Source organism: Rasamsonia byssochlamydoides (assembly GCF_041956645.1).
Source record: "Rasamsonia byssochlamydoides strain NRRL 3658 unplaced genomic scaffold VTN77scaffold_88, whole genome shotgun sequence".
NCBI lineage: Eukaryota > Fungi > Ascomycota > Eurotiomycetes > Eurotiales > Trichocomaceae > Rasamsonia > Rasamsonia byssochlamydoides.
In genome coordinates, this window is record NW_027192471.1 from 50,015 (window position 1) to 68,482 (window position 18,468).

General features: G+C 53.7%; 7 protein-coding genes across 7 annotated transcripts; 3 read left to right on the forward strand and 4 right to left on the reverse strand.

Moving 5' to 3' along the window:
* Positions 1–149: 149 nt before the first annotated feature.
* On the forward strand, positions 150–1,368 carry VTN77DRAFT_9375 (uncharacterized protein; the record flags this gene model as incomplete). The annotated part of the gene is made up of 4 exons (XM_069425976.1): positions 150–308; positions 368–758; positions 820–937; positions 990–1,368. 4 exons carry the CDS (start codon positions 150–152, stop codon positions 1,366–1,368), a joined length of 1,047 nt encoding a protein of 348 aa, XP_069273897.1.
* A 955-nt stretch (positions 1,369–2,323) lies between these two features.
* Positions 2,324–3,585, reverse strand: VTN77DRAFT_9376 (uncharacterized protein; the record flags this gene model as incomplete). Its single annotated transcript, XM_069425977.1, has 3 exons — positions 2,324–3,135; positions 3,212–3,417; positions 3,563–3,585. 3 exons carry the CDS (start codon positions 3,583–3,585, stop codon positions 2,324–2,326), a joined length of 1,041 nt encoding a protein of 346 aa, XP_069273898.1.
* A 1,072-nt stretch (positions 3,586–4,657) lies between these two features.
* Positions 4,658–6,538, reverse strand: VTN77DRAFT_9377 (uncharacterized protein; the record flags this gene model as incomplete). The annotated part of the gene is made up of 3 exons (XM_069425978.1): positions 4,658–5,517; positions 5,574–6,027; positions 6,086–6,538. 3 exons carry the CDS (start codon positions 6,536–6,538, stop codon positions 4,658–4,660), a joined length of 1,767 nt encoding a protein of 588 aa, XP_069273899.1.
* Positions 6,539–7,004: 466 nt separating this feature from the next.
* On the forward strand, positions 7,005–9,782 carry VTN77DRAFT_9378 (uncharacterized protein; the record flags this gene model as incomplete). The annotated part of the gene is made up of 1 exon (XM_069425979.1): positions 7,005–9,782. One exon carries the CDS (start codon positions 7,005–7,007, stop codon positions 9,780–9,782), a length of 2,778 nt encoding a protein of 925 aa, XP_069273900.1.
* Positions 9,783–10,397: 615 nt separating this feature from the next.
* VTN77DRAFT_9379 (uncharacterized protein) lies at positions 10,398–11,848 on the reverse strand (the record flags this gene model as incomplete). Its single annotated transcript, XM_069425980.1, has 4 exons — positions 10,398–10,775; positions 10,843–11,583; positions 11,661–11,729; positions 11,807–11,848. 4 exons carry the CDS (start codon positions 11,846–11,848, stop codon positions 10,398–10,400), a joined length of 1,230 nt encoding a protein of 409 aa, XP_069273901.1.
* A 734-nt stretch (positions 11,849–12,582) lies between these two features.
* VTN77DRAFT_9380 (uncharacterized protein) lies at positions 12,583–14,059 on the reverse strand (the record flags this gene model as incomplete). The annotated part of the gene is made up of 4 exons (XM_069425982.1): positions 12,583–12,912; positions 12,977–13,192; positions 13,271–13,607; positions 13,872–14,059. 4 exons carry the CDS (start codon positions 14,057–14,059, stop codon positions 12,583–12,585), a joined length of 1,071 nt encoding a protein of 356 aa, XP_069273902.1.
* Positions 14,060–16,026: 1,967 nt separating this feature from the next.
* VTN77DRAFT_9381 (uncharacterized protein) lies at positions 16,027–18,054 on the forward strand (the record flags this gene model as incomplete). Its single annotated transcript, XM_069425983.1, has 4 exons — positions 16,027–16,687; positions 16,757–17,155; positions 17,211–17,285; positions 17,336–18,054. The coding sequence occupies 4 exons, from the start codon at positions 16,027–16,029 to the stop codon at positions 18,052–18,054; spliced, it is 1,854 nt and encodes a 617-aa protein (XP_069273903.1).
* Positions 18,055–18,468: the final 414 nt, after the last annotated feature.

Below are 18,468 nucleotides of genomic sequence, written 5' to 3' on the forward strand. Positions count from 1 at the left end.
CACCTCCATGGCACAGGCACACGCAAGGAACACGACATCTTTTCAATATTTTAATTATTTTACGGACATGCATCGGCATACATCTAATTCATGGCGACAGCCATTCCTCTTGACCTACTTCACGTGGGAATGGACTTGTTCTCGTCGCGATGGTTTCGAACACAGCCGTGCCAGACCGAGGCCCCCAATTGATCGCTATCCTGTGGGTTCTCACGGGCGCCTCGACCGTCACGGTCATCTTCAGGTTCATTGCCCGCGCACAGAAGGCTGTCATGGGCTGGGATGATGTGTTCATGCTAGTTGCTCTGGTTGGTGCTCTCGACCTCAAATCAGATGTACTCATTCTGCTGATGAAACGTCTGGTCAGTTGTGTTTCTACGGCTGGTCCATCTGCCTCACCATCCTGTCTGCCAAAGGAGGCGAGAGACACATTCAGGATGTCGTCGCCCTAGGTCCAGATGTCGTTGCGGAGGTCCAGCTGCTGAACTGGACGTCCCAGGTGTTTGGCATCTTTGGCGTTGGGGCAGGCAAAGTGTCGGTGTCCGCCCTGCTGCTGGCCATTCTACGAAACACATGGCGAGCCTGGCAGGTCATCTACCTGTGGATTGTCTGCATTGGCCTGGTGCTCTGCGTCAGCACGTCGTGCTCGATTCTGACGTTCGCCCAGTGCAGACCAGCGGCAGCACTGTGGGATGCTCGAATCAAAGGCGAGTGCATCGATCCGAAAATCATGGCGGATTTTGGCACCTTCACCGGAGGTATGTAAGGCGAGACTATTAGAACACTATCTGACGGAAAACCCAATCTAACTGATTCCAGCGTATAACACATTTGTGGACGCCAGTCTGGCCCTGATCCCTTCTACCATCTTCTGGAGCCTGCAGATGAGCACGCAGGAAAAGGCTCAGCTGTCCATCGTCTTTGCATTGAATATATTGTAGGCATAAACATCCGTTCAGAAAGAACAGCTGGCTAATGTGGCTTTCCAGGACGTCGATCTGCTCAGGCATCAAGACCTCGTATCTCAGTCAGCTGGCGAACCGGAAAGACTTCACCTGGGCGACGTACGACATCTTCGTCTGGGTCACCGCCGAGTTCTTCCTCATCATCTTCTGCGGCACCCTGCCCACCCTCAAGCCTATTCTCAACTTCGTCCGCCGCCATCTTCTCCGTCTGCCCAGCAGAAAGTACTCAGGCCGATCGTACCAGCGGCATACGGGGGATGAAGAGATTCAGCTCAGTTCGATGCGGCCTGACGGGACGAGCAGTCACACGATGGTCTCCGCTTTCGAGGAGGATCCCGGCTTGAAAGATGCTGGGAATAACCAGATAACGGTCGAGAAGACATACGAGGTGCACATTCGGTAGGCGTGAAAGAGGGAAGGGGGGAAAGACCTCATGTAGTTTCCTTTGGAGAAGAAAAAGAAAAAGAAAAGAAAAAGAATGAGCCTTCATCACTTGTTGTTGCACAGGCCTACAGGTTATCCAAAATACTAAATGAAGAAACCTTCATAATGAACAGGAGAGTAACAAGCTGACGAGTCCTCCCGCTGTCACGATCCGATTCCGCCCAACCCTCATCCAACAGAGTATCCGCGCGCTGTTGCACATGGCGACTTTTGCCGTGGCGTATTTCGTCATGCTGCTGGCGATGTACTACAACGAGCACATTATCATCTGCATCTTTATTGGGGCGTATCTGGGGGCGTTCATTTTTACCTGGGAGAGTGTTAGCGTTGCGTAAGTACACCCATCCATATATACGTACATAACCAGTGAGATTCTATATCACTGTTGTATTCGCAAGGTGATTTACTGTTAGACTGACTGACTGACTGTTCGATTGTGTGTGGTATATAGGCCAACGCCTACAGGTACCGGTACGGTCGGACAGGAAGGCGTGACGGTTTGCTGTGGGTAGAAATAGTAGGAATATCTTAAGATAGAATAAAAAGACCAAGCAAACCAACCCCTGCTGCCAGCACCAGCGATCGACCGATCATTGATCCTATAAGGGGGAGCCAGTTGTCAGTCAGTCACATCTACCTAGGTATGTACTGTACAGTAGCTAGATATGGATTAGCACAAGCCCAGATTTTCGATGTTGAAGTCCACGTGATGGATGGATGTAGCTCACGAAGTCTACCTATGGGCTGAACACCAGTCTATGGGTAATAATAGAGCTACCTTCATACTTCTCATTTCATATTTCCTTATGTATTAGCGACGTGCCTACTTACATACCTATTTATATATATCAATAAAAGGTAAGAATCGACTCAACAGGTCGGGTTCATTCCGCTTTTCTCTCCTTTTTGTTCTTTCACGCCTTCTGAACCAACCCCAACTCCTGCGCCTGCACATCCACAATATCCCCAACCAGCTCGAGGATACCCGGCTTCGTCGGATTCCATCCCAACAGCTTGCGCGCCCGAATAGCGTGGCAGCGCGAGTTGCTGCCCCAGACGTATGGGCCCCAAGGGTGCTGCGCCGCCGCCTGCTCCTTGTCCAGCGAGTCGATCTCTGCCGTCGGGATCAGCTTCTTGTCTGCGGCCGCCTTAGAGATCGCCCGCTGCACGTCCCCCCATACGAACGACCCGTTCTCCGCGAAGTAGTACCCTTCCTTGCTGCCCCAGGTTGCGTTGCCGCCGCCGGCTGCGGCCGCCTCGCCCAGCGCTAGGTACACGTTGCTCAGATCCTGGATGTGCACCTGGTGCCAGACATTCTTGCCCTCGCCGACGACGAACCCCTTGCCGCGCTTCAGCACGGCCGTCGCGAACAGGTACGCCTGGATGCTGCGCGTGTTGCCGGAGCCACGACCAGGCCCGTAGATGGTGGGCGGGCACACGATGGCCGTCTTGACGCGGTCAGCGTACTCCTTACCCGCCGCGAGGATGATCTTGTCGACGTTGCGGTGCAGCGCGTCGTCCGGCAGGTTCGTCACCTCGTCGATGCCGTCCCAGTCGTTGTACTCTTTCTCCCGGAGGATGCCGATCGTCTCGTTGCGGGTGTCTTCCCACGCAAGGATGCCCGTGCCGGACGTGTGGATGTACCAGGCTGGGCGGTCGGGGGTGTGGGCCTTGAGGCCTTTGACGAGGGCGTGGGCGGACGCTTCATGGTCGCAGTCGGCGAAGTCTGTAGCAGCGCAGCAAAAACGCGTCAGCGTTTTAGCAAAGACAGTATTAATGTTGCTCAGCCAGGGTCTACTCACGGTAGATAATATCCGCCTTCTTAGCCTCCTCCTCCAGGATATCGGCAGAGTCAAGATCACCATAGACGATGCGCACCTTGGGGAACACGCTGTTGAGCTGGGTCGCTTTTTCCTTGTTCCTCACCAGCGCGGCATATTCCCAGTCGGGGTGGGCGTTGTACAGCGTGTAGAGCGAGTCTCCGCCAATGTAGCCGGTGGTTCCGGTTCTGCAAGACGTCTCGTGTCGTCAGTGAACTGTATACCAATGCTGGTTGTAATTGCAATTGCATTCTGAATCCCGAACAGGAGTGGGAATAACTAGATAGGAAGGTGGCTAGCTCAGCTGGATGGATCTGGGGTAGAGTGGCGTACAGGAAAACCTTAGGGGGAGCCATGGTTGCAGTATTATGCTAGCTATAGTTGTGTCGTCCCGAGTTCAGTATTATGAACCTGTCGCGAGAGAAAGACAACCTTCAAAGCCACACCAGTATACCCCAGTAATTATATATATATCCCACAACAACCGGTGTTTTGTATTTGTCCGCTCTTGCTGTGCTGTAGTGTAGTGCAGTGCAGAGTAGTGCGGGTGCTTTGAAATCAGTCGGCCGCTGCCACTGCCGCTGCTGTGATCGGTGATCCAGATTCGTCGATCAATAAGATTGATTGATTTCACGAGAGGGGCAGAGCAGAGAGTGCAAAAGTGGGGTTGAACGTTTACAATTGCTTAGAGCATTTGTTGTTGCTGAACGACAAGTGGGGACGGGCGAAATAATCTCTCCGATGATGATGATGCAATGCACGAGGACTGGCCACTACTGTATGTACTGTACTCTTTTACGTACAGTACAGTCAGACCCAGACGGGAGTTATCTCTAAGGACTCATTTCGGATGGGATGCTTTATGATTTAACTAGCTGACTGACTGACTATAGAAAAGTCTATGAGGATTCAACTCTATCTACCGTCGTTGGAGGGGCATGGTTCCCCCACTTACCTAACCTGAATTAAATGGATCATTTACCTACCTACCTAGCTACCTACCTAAATTAATAATAGTGGAGTTTAGTGTCGGCTCAACTCGACCGACGTCATTGGATTTGCGAGGAAAGAGGATAACTGTCTCATCACGGTTGATTGTAGATAGATCAACGCCGTATATTGCAATTATTAGCATAGTTATTAGGTATACAGATACAGTCCACACAGACTGCGTATGTATGTCGATGCTTTCTCCCATTGCATCTGTCTCATAAAAATGCGGAGAATCCAAGCTGACACATCATAACCCTTAAATTCAAAAGGTCAATATACGAAGCTGCTACATACACGGGCCGGGATCATGAGTGGAAAAGAGACCGATCGTCAGAGGCAGAAATAGTGATAGATAGATACAGAACAACCGCATGGAATGAACATAAAGATGATGTGAAGCAGGTACCTTACTTTACAACAGTACGCAGTACGCAGTTAAAAGGTGCTCTGGGCCAGACGGCTGGCCGCGTTCTTCGCATCAAGCCGGTCCTCATCATCCTCTTCGGTCACTCCGCTCAGCGCACGCGTTCGGCTCTTGGCACTGCCATCGCCGTTCACCTCGTCGTCTTCCAGCAGCGGGGGTATAATCGAGCTGCCGCTGATGCTCCGGCTCAGACTGTCGCTGCGGCGAGGTACTCCGCTCCACGCATCTCCCTTGGGGCCTTGGCTCGACGCCAGGCTTGCTCGACGTGCCGCCGGATGCGACTCTCTTCCCAACCGACTCAACCCACCGGAAGAATCGATGGCCCGGATGTCTGGTCGGACGCTTTCCAGCGTCGCCAACGTCCGGCGCTCGGCCTCGATCTGACGCAGCGTGTATTCCCGGAGGCTCGCCAACACGTCTTCAGAAGTCCGACTGAACCAGCGACGCGTCTCTAGCAGCAGGTTCGCCGTGACTCTCTGCGTCTTCTTGGTGAGGTAGGTCTCGTGGCTGATAGCTTCGTCAAGCGCGCTGATGGCCTCGTCAACCTTGTCCGGTCGCACCGAGGTGCTGCCCTTCAACCGGTCCGCGGCCGCGCGTTTGCTCCTTGCAGCCTGTTGGGCTTGGATCAACTCCCGAAGAAGAATGTGACGATTCGTCAGCGTCTCTTTGACGATAAAGGCATCAGACGAGTGGTAGTTCAACGGGTCCCCAAGAGTGGTCGCCTCTGCCGTGCCCTGGGCGGCATGGTAATCTCCAACCGTCTGAATAATCTTGCCAAGCTTGCGGTACGCATTCGCCAACCCGGAATGAGTCTCTTGAACATGCATGTGTCCGAGTTTGACACCAAGATCCGACTCCGCGAGGCCGAGCCCTGTGACGGAAGATCAGCCAACAGCATTCCAACAGTGTCTCACGCATTGTTCGTACCTCTTCGTGCTTTCACCACGCGATCCACCTTCTGACTTGCATCCATCGCACCCAGGTAAAACATCTTGACCACGGGTCGCGCATTCTGTAATTCTGGTGTATCATCTGGCGGCGGAGCAAATTGCTTGATAACTTTCCTGCGAACACCCGTGGCAGGCTGCTTCATCTTCACCACGGGACTGTATCCGAAATCGCTCTCCACGAATAGAACTACCTCGTCATCATGAATGAGAACCTCGTTCCCAAAGACGTAGTTCAACCACCGCTGCATATATGCCTTGACCCGTACTTCATCTTCATCCGTCCCGGCGCCTGCAGGGGTGAGTGGCGGTGGCACGGCCGGTACGAGGGCTTCCGGGTTCGAAGAGATCAGGTGCTCAGCGAGTTTGATGAATTCTGAATGCGTCCGGCGGACATCACGATACTGGGTCGTTCGAAACTTGGGGATATTGGTCTATTCCAGTTGAATCAGTATTTTTCTCTCATGTAGTTACCACAGCGCGACGGCCTACATAAACGTCAAACCGTATGATGGGATCCTTCTTGCCCGTCCTTTCCAGCCCGGTGACCTTTGCTTGTAGCCTGTACGTAGGAGCAGCGGGCCTGGCATTCTGCCTCGCTCCAGTCTGATACCGAGCCGGTGCTTGAGGTCGCGGGTGCTGGATATAGGGCGCATGCGGCGTGGCATACGGCGGTTGTTCCACGTAGTCAGGGTCGCCTAATTGCGCGCTCTGGAGTCGTTCAGAAAGGTCTGGGGAGGAAGGCTCGTCGTCGTCGCCCGCTGTCGCAGGACTCTCTGTCCGATGAGATTCCTGGTCGTCACCGTAGGGTGATTGGTGATTGGGAGGCAAGGGGGATGATGGGATGTCCGCAGTGCCAGCCGCGGCGAACGTCGGTCGGTCCGCGCTCGGAGAGCCCCATGGCGATGCGCCAGCTGGATCGTGGGATATCGAGGAATAGTCCATCTTTGCGGATTCTCTGATGATGACTGCTTCAGACCAGCTGTCCTGATTCGGGATGGAGCTCGCGCATTGAGCGTCTCAGCCCCGACACTTGCCACAGACACGACTGCTCGAACAACGGACAGCTCGCCGCAGTCGTTGACACTTGGCGGAGGTTTGTATCCTGCAAAGAAGAAGGACTCTCGAGGAACAGGCAGTCGCGGAGGTCAGGCTAGTGCGGAGATGGCGAGTGTCCGAGATGACTCCGGAAGGCATCCATTCCATTGTGGATAATCCTGGAGCCACGCGCTAAGCCTGATTGGTCAATCCATGTGTATCGCGAAAAGCTGCAGCGGAGCCATAACAGCGTGGTTGTCGCTGCATCTCGGTTGAAATAGCGTCTGTCGCGTTTTTTACAGCATTCAAATGGGCGATAATTTGCTCTCCTTTCAGTCGTCAACTGGTTGATTCATCAACGCTTGGATTGACGATGGTCGCTGCTCCTTTTCTGGCCAGGTCTGGGATGCGATCTATTGCAGGACTGTCCAGACCAGCGATCTACAGGCATCTATTGTCGTCTTCAAAATGGTCATTAAATTCTCTATCAAGATGTGGCAGCCGTGGATTCGCATCGACTGCTTCTGTGTTGCAGGCCGTCGATCTTGAAAAGACCAGAAACATTGGCATCATTGCCCATATCGATGCCGGTAAGACGACCACCACGGAGCGCATGCTCTACTATAGTGGTTTCACACGCCGAATAGGAGACGTGGACGAGGGATCCACCGTTACGGACTTTCTTCCCGCGGAAAGAGCGCGAGGAATCACCATCCAGTCTGCAGCTATCACCTTCCACTGGCCTCCGCGAACAGGTGGAGAGACAGACACTCTGAGCCTGCAGGACTTGGAAGCGAAGGGACTTCCAAGGTCTACGGTTCCGCACACCATCAACTTGATTGACACTCCCGGCCACGCAGACTTTACGTTTGAGGTTCTACGTTCGCTACGGATCCTCGACGGAGCCGTCTGTATCCTGGATGGCGTAGCGGGAGTGGAAGCGCAGACAGAGCAAGTCTGGCGCCAAGCAAGCACCTACCGCATTCCCAGGATCGTCTATGTCAATAAACTTGACAGAGACGGCGCTGCTTTCGGCAGAACCGTGAGAGAAGTGGGATCGAGGCTGCAGGGCTGGCCCGCAGTCTGTCAGATTCCCTGGTTTGAAGGTGGCAATGGGCGATTCACGGGCGTTGCCGATGTTGTTTCTTTGCGAGGTCTTAAGTGGAAGGAAGGAGGAGACGGCAAGGCAGTGCAAGTGTTCGATCTCCCAAGTTTAGAGGCCGAAGACAGCAAGCTGGCGAGTGAGCTCAAGCGTGCGCGCACAGCTCTGGTGGAGCTTCTGAGTGAGCATGATGAGGACATGGTGGAGAAGTTCTTGGAGTGTGAGGAAGATCACCTGGCCGTGCCCGCCTTGGATATCCTCAAGAGCTTGCGGAAATGCTTGCTCCAGCCCAAGAACAAGATCATCCCAGTCTTTGCGGGTGCCAGCTTCCGCAACATGGGAGTGCAGCCGCTAATGGATGCCGTCGCAAACCTTTTGCCCAGTCCGACAGAGACTCCCGATCCAGAGGTCAGCGTTGGTGGTACCAAAGGAGGTCTGCATCGCCTGCTCAGCGGAGAATTGACCGTCGAGCCGAGTCAAAAAGAGTCCTCGCCTGCAAAAGGAAAACAAAAGAAAAAGGCAGCTGCCCAAGCTGAGACACAGAATCCGATCGACAACCTCGAGGGCTGCGCATTGGCTTTCAAAGTCGTCAGTGACGCGAAACGAGGAGTTCTCGTCTACGTCCGTGTCTACTCCGGGGCGCTGAACCGGAATTGTCTGCTTTTCAACACCAACCTCAGTGTAACGGAGCGCGCGCCCCGTCTGTTTAAGATGTACGCCAACGATGCTGTCGAGGTCGACTCGATTCCGGCTGGACATATCGGCGTGGTTGTTGGGCTCAAACACGCCCGAACGGGCGACACGCTGATCTCCTACGCTGGAAACAAGGCCGCACCGCCAGAGCCTCTGAACACGCTCCAGCTGCGACCGATCGATGTGCCTCCTCCCGTGTTCTTCGCCAGCATTGAACCGCACAGTCTGAGCGAGGAAAAGAACATGCAAGACGCTCTGGCGCTGCTATTGCGAGAAGACCCCAGTCTGCACGTCACCGTGGATGAGGACTCTGGCCAGACGCTGTTGAGCGGCATGGGCGAACTGCACCTGGAGATCGCTCGCGATCGCCTGGTGAACGACTTCAAAGCCAAGGCGTCCATGGGCCGGATCGAGATCGGCTACCGGGAATGCCCTCTCGGCAAGTCTATCCCAGTGACGAAGATGTTTGACAAGGAAATCGCCGGTCGCAGGGGCAAAGCTAGCTGCAAGGCTGTCGTGGAGCCATTCGACCCGCTGGCAGAGACAGAGTCTAGCGAGTCTCTTCCCGACGACGTGATCTTCGTCGAGACGCGTGACGGAAACCAGGTCATCATCCGCGCTCCCGGTCTGCAAATCGAGAAGGACAAGAAAGGCGTCGAGACCAGCCCGACCCTGCCTCCTCATCTGGACGTCAACGCGGTCCGTTCATCGCTGTACACGGGCAGTCTGGCGGCGCTGGCTCGCGGGCCGCAGTTCTCGTTCCCCATGCACAACACGCGCGTGACACTTACCTTCGACGCTGCCGAGCACGTCTTTGGCACTGACACCAGCGCCTCCGCGCTGTCAGCAGCCGCCCGTCTCGCCACGCAGGCTGCGCTCCGAGAGCTGACCGTCATCGGCAGAGGCGCCGGCACCGCGCTGATGGAGCCAGTCATGAACGTGGTCATCAGCGTCGACGAAACGAGTCTGGGCGCGGTGGTGCACGACATCTCGTCCGCGCGCGGCGGGCACATCGTGTCACTAGATGAAGAAGCCCCGACTACCTCTCGGCAGCAATCCCTCGAAGAGGGTGAGCAAGAAGAAGAGACGACCATCGACGTAAGCAAGATCTACGCCCCGCCCGACCCCTACGAATCGCCCAGCGTGGGCACGTCCGTACCAGCATCGTCAGCACCGTCCACGAACCAGCCGCGCACCATCACCGCCAAGGTCCCGCTGAAAGAGATGGTGGGTTACCTGAAGCACCTGCGCAGTCTGACGGGCGGACGAGGCACGTTCGTCATGCATGTGGACAGGTTCGAGCGGATGAGTCCGCCGCGGCAGAAGGCTGTGTTGGCGGAGTTGCACAGCATTTAGAGAAAAAAAAATACCCATCTCACGAATCTTAAATCTGATCTGATGTGATTGATTATCTGCAGCCCTACAGCTGCAGGGTCTGGTCTGGTTTCTGCTCATACTGGACGGATGTCGGAATGTACTGTATTACTACTGTACTATGCTGTGCTGTACTCTGTAGATTGATTGGCTTGTTTAATTGAGCGATTGACTGTACAATAGAATTGGGGATATGCGTGTGGAAACGATTTTAAAAGGGGATTAGTTATCTACCGTGCTATACTATACTATAATGTATCCTACTTTTACTGTAGATTATTTGAACACACACACACACACACACAAAAAAAAAGGAAGAGGAAATTTCTCAGACGGACTTATCCTTCAAACACTATATATTATTTACCTAAATTGAACTGCCTAAGTAAGTGAGGTACATAGTATAATATAATATATGTATATCACGAAAAGCCAAAGGAACTACCTAGGTATATAAATAATAATCTCCATGGATGTCGTAAGTCAAGTCAGTCCAGTCAACGATGTACGCTCATCAATCTATCGATCAATCAATGATGATGGATGGATGGATGCCTTCCTGCTAAGTAAAACGGAACGAAACGAAACTAATCCGCACTACCAATCATCGTTCCACTCATCATTCCCTTTCGACGTCGTATTCGTCAACCCCGTCGCGGCCGGAGTCGTTGATATCGCTGTCGACGATGTCGATATTGATGTTGACGATGACAAAGGAGTCTTCTTCATCGCCGTCGTCCCCAGAGCACCAGAGACAGGCCTCTCCTTCCTCGCTCCTATCGAGGCAAAGTCATCCCAGAAGTCCTTGCGTTCAGGCTCGACGCGTCGTCGGGCAGCGACCGCTGCGGCTCGCTCGTCTGAGCCCTCGACGAAGCGGTTGAATGACTCGGCTGCGCCGCGAGCGCTGGTTTGCAGGTTCTGGCCGATTTGAGCGGCGGTGAGGCGGGCTTGGGCTGCGAAGTCGGATTCGGCGAGCTATATATAAGTATTAGCAGACAGACAGGCAGTAACAAAGATATGACGGGGGGAAAGGTCGACATACCGACTTGGCTGTAGGTTGGATGTAGGTGTCATTGACCGTTTTGGCCCCCTTGCCCACCGCCGAAGTGAACCAGCCTAATCCCTTCGACAATGCGCCCATTGGGTCCTTCTGGAAGTCCTCGAGTCCGGGCACTCCACTCAGACTACCGTTCTGGTTGCGAGAATTCCCGCTGGAGACGGGCATCCCGCCTCCGAATCCGCTGTATTTCCCGCCTTGCGACGGAGGTAGATCGTCGCGTCGTGCCGCGTTTTCGCTGCCCAGCTTCGCGAAATACGCCTCGTTCCGTTCCTTTTGACTCTTGCCACCACCGTCAACCGCGCTGGCTGGTGATGCCCTTCCCCCCTGTAGCGGGGTGCTAGATCGAGAGGAGGAATAGGAATCGCTAGAGGTGTGATTACTCGTCTTCGTCGGTGTCGGCTGCTTCTTCTTCTTATGTTCTCCCGGGACATATTCCCTCCCCTCGATCTTGGCCGTCAGCCGCTCTTTGTACTCCTCCCCGACCTCGCAGTCGTACCGCTCCTTGATGGTCGAGTCCTCGAACGTCCGGCCCTCAGCGATGGTGAGCGGGTGCTCGTCGAAAAAGGTCTTCCACGCGTCGTTGCCGCCTTTCTCCATCCGCTGCAGCTCTGTGGTCTTGAAGGCGTCCATGGTGATGGACCGGACGAAGGAGATGTGCACGCCCAGTCCGCGGTGGGTTCCCGCGCAGTTCAGGCAGATGAACGTGCCGAACTTGGGAGATGCCTAGCCATAAACAAATTTCCGTGTTAGAACTATTGTTATGTTGTTGTATGTCGGTCAGAAAAGAGGGCGAACCGTACCCATTGAGGCGAAGGCGCGCCACAGTCGCAACAGCGATCATTGCCATTCGTCTTGGAGATCTGGAGCAGCTGTAGGAGAAAAATGACAGTGTCAGCATTTAAACCGAAAGAAACAGAAAACAATTAAGAGAAGTTTGTATGCACACCTTGGCCCTCGTCTCGGGATCGACTTCCCACATCTTGGACATCTCGGGCGGTGGACGGAGAGCTTAGAACCCCCCTTTAAACTCGCGACAAGACTGCAATTCGGGCGTCGTACGTCTAGAAATTAAGGAGATAGGATTTGCACAAACAAACATCACTGTCGCAGCTTCTCATTCCCTGTTCTGGGCCCTGCTGCGAACGCTGTCCGTACGCAGAGCGTGCCCAGGATGGCCGGTGGATAAATTAATTAAACTGGGAACTTAACTATCGGGGGCAACGCACTCTATTTTGGTTGGGTCTGGTTCCCACTCGGGAAATACGGCCCGTGCACTCTATCCCCATCCATCCAGCATCTAGAATGCCGGTGGAGCAGGTCTATGACTCTATTCTATACGATCCTATATAAATCCAGACAACTACAAGCTACTGGTCTGACACGTAATACCCCGGGTATACGTCTCGTGAGAAACATGAACAAGAAGATGGTTACTAAGATACGGCAGGAAGGTAAGAAATCGTAAGAGGTGTGTTTTCTGTCGCTAGGACATTATTGATATGAATTTGGCATATCATGCGTCTAAGGTACTCAAAGACACATGCGTATTCCCCCCACAACTTAAGACATGTCGCTCAATAAGAGATATCCACAGTTTCTGCGAGACGCTGTCTCAATACCCGCCATGAACATCTCCATTCCTTCAGAGCCACAAGTCCGTACATACATCCCCTGTTCGTGAAAGATTTCAAAGAACAAACACAAGAAAAGCTTGTCAGCCGTTTAAACGGCAGCCGGGGCAGTGTTCTCCTGAGCCGTTCCAGCGGCCGGCTCCGCCGGCTGCTGAGTACCAGCCTCACCCGGAACGACATCCTCCTTGCCAGGGCTGTCGATGGCGACTTTGACAGCGATCTCACGACCCTCAATTTCCTTCCCGTTCATCTCCTGGACAGCCTTCTGCTGGAGTTCCTCCGATCCCAGAGTCACGAAGCCGAAACCACGACCCTTACGGGGTTCGTTACGAGCCTGCAGCTTCTTGACCATGAACCGGGGGATCGGGCGAAGAGCGATCTTGGCAGAAACAGGCTGGTAGTCCTTGAAGATCTCCTTGAGCTGTGTACAAGGGGAAGAAAAGTCAGCGCTGTTCTGGCGGTGAAAAAAAAAACCAGCGACCTACCTTCTCCTCACTCAGATCGTAGGGCAGGTTAGCCACCATGACCTTGGTCTTTGACGGGATACCATCCTCAGGAGGACCACGCTGCTTCTGAGGACGACCACGAGGCTTGGTCTCCTTGAGCGCAGCCGCCTGGGCCGCGTTGGTGCCGTCAGTCAGGGGAGCAGCCTGACCGGGAACGTTTGTAGCAGCTCCAGTGGCAGCCTCGCCGTTCTGAGTCTGGAGAAAACAGTCAGTCCAACAGATCTTCGCAAATGCGCTGCACAAGCAGACCGAGTAAATGTATCATGGACTTACCGCTGCGGCTTGAGTAGTAGTAGTAGTAGTCGGGCGCGGGCGACCACCACGGCCGAAACGGCCACCACGGCCCCGACCGCGGCCACGTCCACGGCCAGCTCCCCTCTTGCGGCCCTCGTTGCCGCTGCCTCCTTCACCGCCACTCACCGCACCCTCCGCCTTAGCCTCCGCAGGCTCGGGCTTGCGGGCGACCTGCACCGAGACCTTGCGCTGCAGGATCTCCTTACCGGACAGCTCCTGGATGGCAGACTGGGCCTCCTGAGCAGTGGCAAGGTCGACGAAGGCGTAGCCGACCGGGCGGTTGGTGCGTGGGTTCACGGGAATGGAGACGCTCTCACTGCGACGAGCAACATGTTAGTTTTCGCTTCTTTCTAACTCTTCTGTAGATGTATCACATGTCATGATGAGCGCGGAGTAGTCTTGAGGAGTGTTAAAAAAAAAAAGTTCCGGGACCGATCCCCCATCATCACGAAAACAATCCAGAGGACATGACAGTGGCACGTGATGATGATGGCGATAACAATCCCCGGTGAGATGGTGAAAATCGAAGGGGGAAAAAAGGTGATGCAGCAGAATCGGGTCGAGAGGAGGGAAAACTCACATGGTGTAGTTCTTGAAGAACTCCTTGAGTTCCCCCTCAGTGGTCGCATACGCGAGATTCCCAATGTACAGCCGACGACCCTCATCGGCACTGGCAGCCGCAGCGTCCGTCTGGGCAGTGCCGTTGGCGGGTTCGTTGATGGTAGTGGAGGCCAGGTTGTCGGCGAGGTTGTCGATGGCAGTAGACATCTTGATGGCTGAGGACACGAGGTCGTTTGGCGTTGAGGTGTAGTTGAAGTGATGGAACGGACCGGTGTGTAGAAAGACGACTCAGGTAGCGTGAGGCTGCCTTTTTGGCGGGAGATTGACTTGAAGAGGGGGATGGAGGAAAAGGGTAGCTTGGTGCCCTAGATACTGAGAGTTGGGGGAGGAGAATATGGGAACGGAACACGATGATGCCTTTGGGAAGTCGAGTCGGGCTGGGGATGGAGAAAGGAGAAGGTGTGAAAAAAGGGCAGCGGCGACCCAGGAGGCGCTAAACCCGGTCGGGTGGCGGACCCTTGGCCACGCAGACAGCACAGAAGCATGATCGTGGCAAATCATCATGCATCTCGCCTGGCACAATAAAGGACATCGTATAATAGTCGCATGACAGTCTTATTGGTTGTGCTTATTACTATTATTCAATACGCTGTATATAGAGGACTCTACTCAGGTATATACATCTTCGTCGATCTGCCTCTTTGTTTGTGAAGTTGACAGTGGTATCCGCACGACTGCTAGTGTCTGGGCAGGGACAGCTGGCACACCAAACCACACAGAGTCTGGCGCCCGAGAGAGACTCCACTCGCTTACTTGTCTGCGTTGCGATTCTTCTAGTGGCTTTCGATGCATCATGCATGTTGCTACATCTCTTATTTATTGCTGTGATCTCTGACACGCTTGAAGTCTGTATATATTTTATGCGTAAGTAGAGGAATAGCATTGTCAGGATTTCTAAAAAGAATTTGCTTTTTGGTGTGATGTCGCTACGTGGTCACGTGTTTCTTGGAAAGAGACCTAGGTACGGAGTACCTACTCCGTACTCGATCCCAATAGGGTGATCTCGCAATTGCTGGCGTAAAGAGAAGGGTGCCTTAACTTTCTTCAAAATCTAAATGGAGTTCTCTTGATGGCAGAAACTGCAGGATTCTTCAGCCAAGAGCAATCTAATAAAGACACCAGGCTATTCTTACGTACTCCGTACCTTGTCCTACTATGTTCTAGCGGGAGATCTGGCCTATACTGTAGATAGTTGGTGTGCCTGACCATTTTGTGCAACCAAGATCTATTTTAATAGTCCCATGACAGGCTACAGAGTATATACCCATTCATAAACCATAGATCCCATTCCGTATAGTATATTAGGTACTAGGTAGTAGTTCTAGCAGTCTAGTCTATTGCTTCTAGCTTCCAGAAGAGGTGCATTATAACCATTTGCCAGTGGTTAACCGACCAAGCACAGGTCACATGTCTAGACCATCACAGCTACGTACCACAACTGACTTCACCAACCGCTCATTCTCAAAGGTTGGCCCATGGACATACGAAGTCAGTTTTGCCTCTTCCCAAGGATTAATGTTTCAACAGCAGAATGAAAAAGGATCTCGATACCAGTTATTCTCTGATGCGAAGGCTTGGCCCTGGCAGTGGGCTGAAAAAGGCGGGGCTGATCGAGAGCGAAGACATCGCTAGAATGATCATCACGCACTGACCAGTCCTCCCCGAAGTAGTTCCGAGTCGACGTGGGGTGCACGTTCGAAGAGCGTTCTCCTCTGATAGCCATCCAGCGGCAAGGTGCAAGGATTATTACCAGAAACCTACGAAACAATCGACGGGGCGGAAGCCGCCGGTAGGGACTCACAGCCCTTGAATGACTGGAAGAGACCTCAGGGCAGACTCGTCACAGCTAATCACATTGGCGCTGTGGCAATGGGGCTCTGCCTTCTGCCAACAAGCTTTTGCCGATCGGCGCCTGTCCACCCCGGCTTGTGGTTCTCCAAGCATCATGCACGAAACAAGCCGCTGGTGGCTGCTCACTCGCTGATCGACGCTGACTAAGGCCGTCTCGCTACCAGTGCCGCCCTCCGTCAGGCTCGACCTTTAATTTCGTCCTCCTCCAACCAGTTTTCTTCGTGCTTCGTGCCTCGTCCCCGGTCCTCCCTCGTCCATCCGTCATGGATCGCATCGAGCAGGTCGAGGATCCTAACGGCAACGCTGCCGGGACCGACCTGGAGGTGCCGCGGGAGAACTCTGGACCGCCAGGCGAACCTCCCTCGAGTCCGGGCCGGTCATCGCATCGTTCCAGATATCCTTCTCGACAGCCCAGCATCCGGATACGGCGCCTATCGTCAGTTTCGTCCATTGACCGGCAAGATGCCATTGAACCCCAAAAACCGTCAGTAGAGCCAAGCTCCCCGGTTAAAGACGATCTGTTCGTGCCTCCGGACGGGGAAGAAGCATGGCAGGCACGTCGACGTCGCAGCAGCTCAGAACCGCGCCCTGGCCGCTGGTCCGCGCCCCCGGCAATTGTCCTCTCCAGACTAGAGACTTCCAACTCTCAGTATCCCATGTCTCCTGTGAAGGAGGAGACGTCCTCGCAATTCCGCCCCTCAATGGATCTTAATGCCGTCGACCGCCTGATCCCGCCGGCACCGGCTGCAGGCACTGAGATGCCTTCGGATCCACGGCATAATAGAAGCTTGTTTCGACGGGCTAGCGGAGTGGCCCTCTCAGCTCTTGGTCGACACCGGGCGTCAACCTTGCATGCCAACCCTGTACGCCGGCCTGCCCCGGATGAATATGACTGGCGGATTGTAGATCTCCTCGATGTTGTCGGTAAGTTTAGCGCATTCGCTTCTTTCCACGGTGGAAATGTATGGGGTATGAAGGCTGATAGGGAAGCAGATCCGGAAGTATCGACACTATCCACCCTCACGAACGTCCAGAACTCCCTCTTCGTGCCGGACCTCGGCAACCTGTTGAATCGTACCCCCACATACACTCTCTCGCGTCCCACAGCCGAGATCTCGGAATCGGAAACAAATGAGGAGAGAGTCGAAGCGCCGAAAGTTGGAGAGCCCCTAGATCGGCAGCAATCGACTGGAAATCGTTTAGGCCCAACCGACTCCATCAGCTCTGTTCTCGGGGAGAATCACTTCGCCGAACTGCCCGAAGGAAGTACTCTTGAAGGCTGGACCACGCGGGACATCATGGAGTTAAACGACCATGTGCGACACATGCTCCACTCCCGCCGTTCCAAGTTCAAGCGTGCCATGAAAGGGTTCGCACAGTATGTGTCAAAGCGTAAGTGGCAGCCATCCAGTTTGTGGACAAGGTTGTGGTGCTAACGCGTTTGCAGCACTTGGCTTTTTTGTGACTCTATATGCGACGCTTATCACTCTTTTTGGTCTTGCATGGGTTCTTTTCTTGATCGGTATGTCCTCTGATCAACCCGCGCAAAGTACAAGACTAATGATGGCGCAGGTTGGATCAACGTGGGTGGACGGCAACTCTATATCATCAACGTCATCGACAACGTTCTTGTGGCACTCTTCGCCATCATGGGTGACGGCCTGGCACCCTTCCGTGCTAGAGACACGTACCACATGATCTACATCGCTCATTACCATCATCTTACGTGGAAACTACGGAAAAAGCGAACACTTCCAAAGCTGCATAATAAGAACGACCTGCCGACACGACTGGAAAGTGAGGTGGACTTGGAGCGCAACGGAGATGAAAAGGACACGGAGTTTTCGGTCCTCACTCCTGCTCAGCAGAGGAAACTGGAGTACCATTCCCAGAAGTTCGCCAAATCGCACACCTTCTATAAACCTCACGAGACAGAAACCCACTACGCTTTCCCCTTGCGCCTTCTCGTCGCCATCGTCGTCCTGCTCGACTTCCACTCCATCTTCCAGATTACGCTGGGTGCTTGCACGTGGGGGATCAATTACCACCACCGCCCGTTCGCGCTGACGACAGTGATCCTGTGTTGTTCGCTGACGTGCAATATCACCGGTGGCGTCTTGATCATGATCGGGGATCGCATGACTCGGAAAAAGGACGTGGTGAAGCGGATGTTCCGGCAGCGACTGACTCGCGAGGCGATGAAAAAGATGGAAAAGCGCCGCCGGAAAGAAGAGCGCCGGAACGAAGAGCTGGAACAGCTGAGTCGACCTGAACCGTATGCCGGGACCTGACGACGACCACCGATTTCGGCATTTCTTTTATTCTTCTTCTTCTTTCTTCCTTTCAACTTAATGACGTTACGACTCATCTTGTACATTACTTTACGACAACGACATCTGGTATGTATACGGTACTGGTACCGACAGGCTGCAGTGATCATAGAGGGAGGTCATTTTCACTTTTGGCGCAACACGGCTGGCTGGCTGGGTTATATTACCGGACGGACACATTGGACATTGGACTCATTGGGAGTTGCACATTGGGAATTGGTGGGCTGAAATAAGTTCACTGCTTTTTTTTTCCCTCCCTTTTACCACGTCCTTTTCTTTCTTCATTCATATACAGTGCACTGTATATGTATACGCTTTTCTTTCGATTCGATCGATTCGATTCGATCCTGTGCAAGATGTGCATATGCATATCCA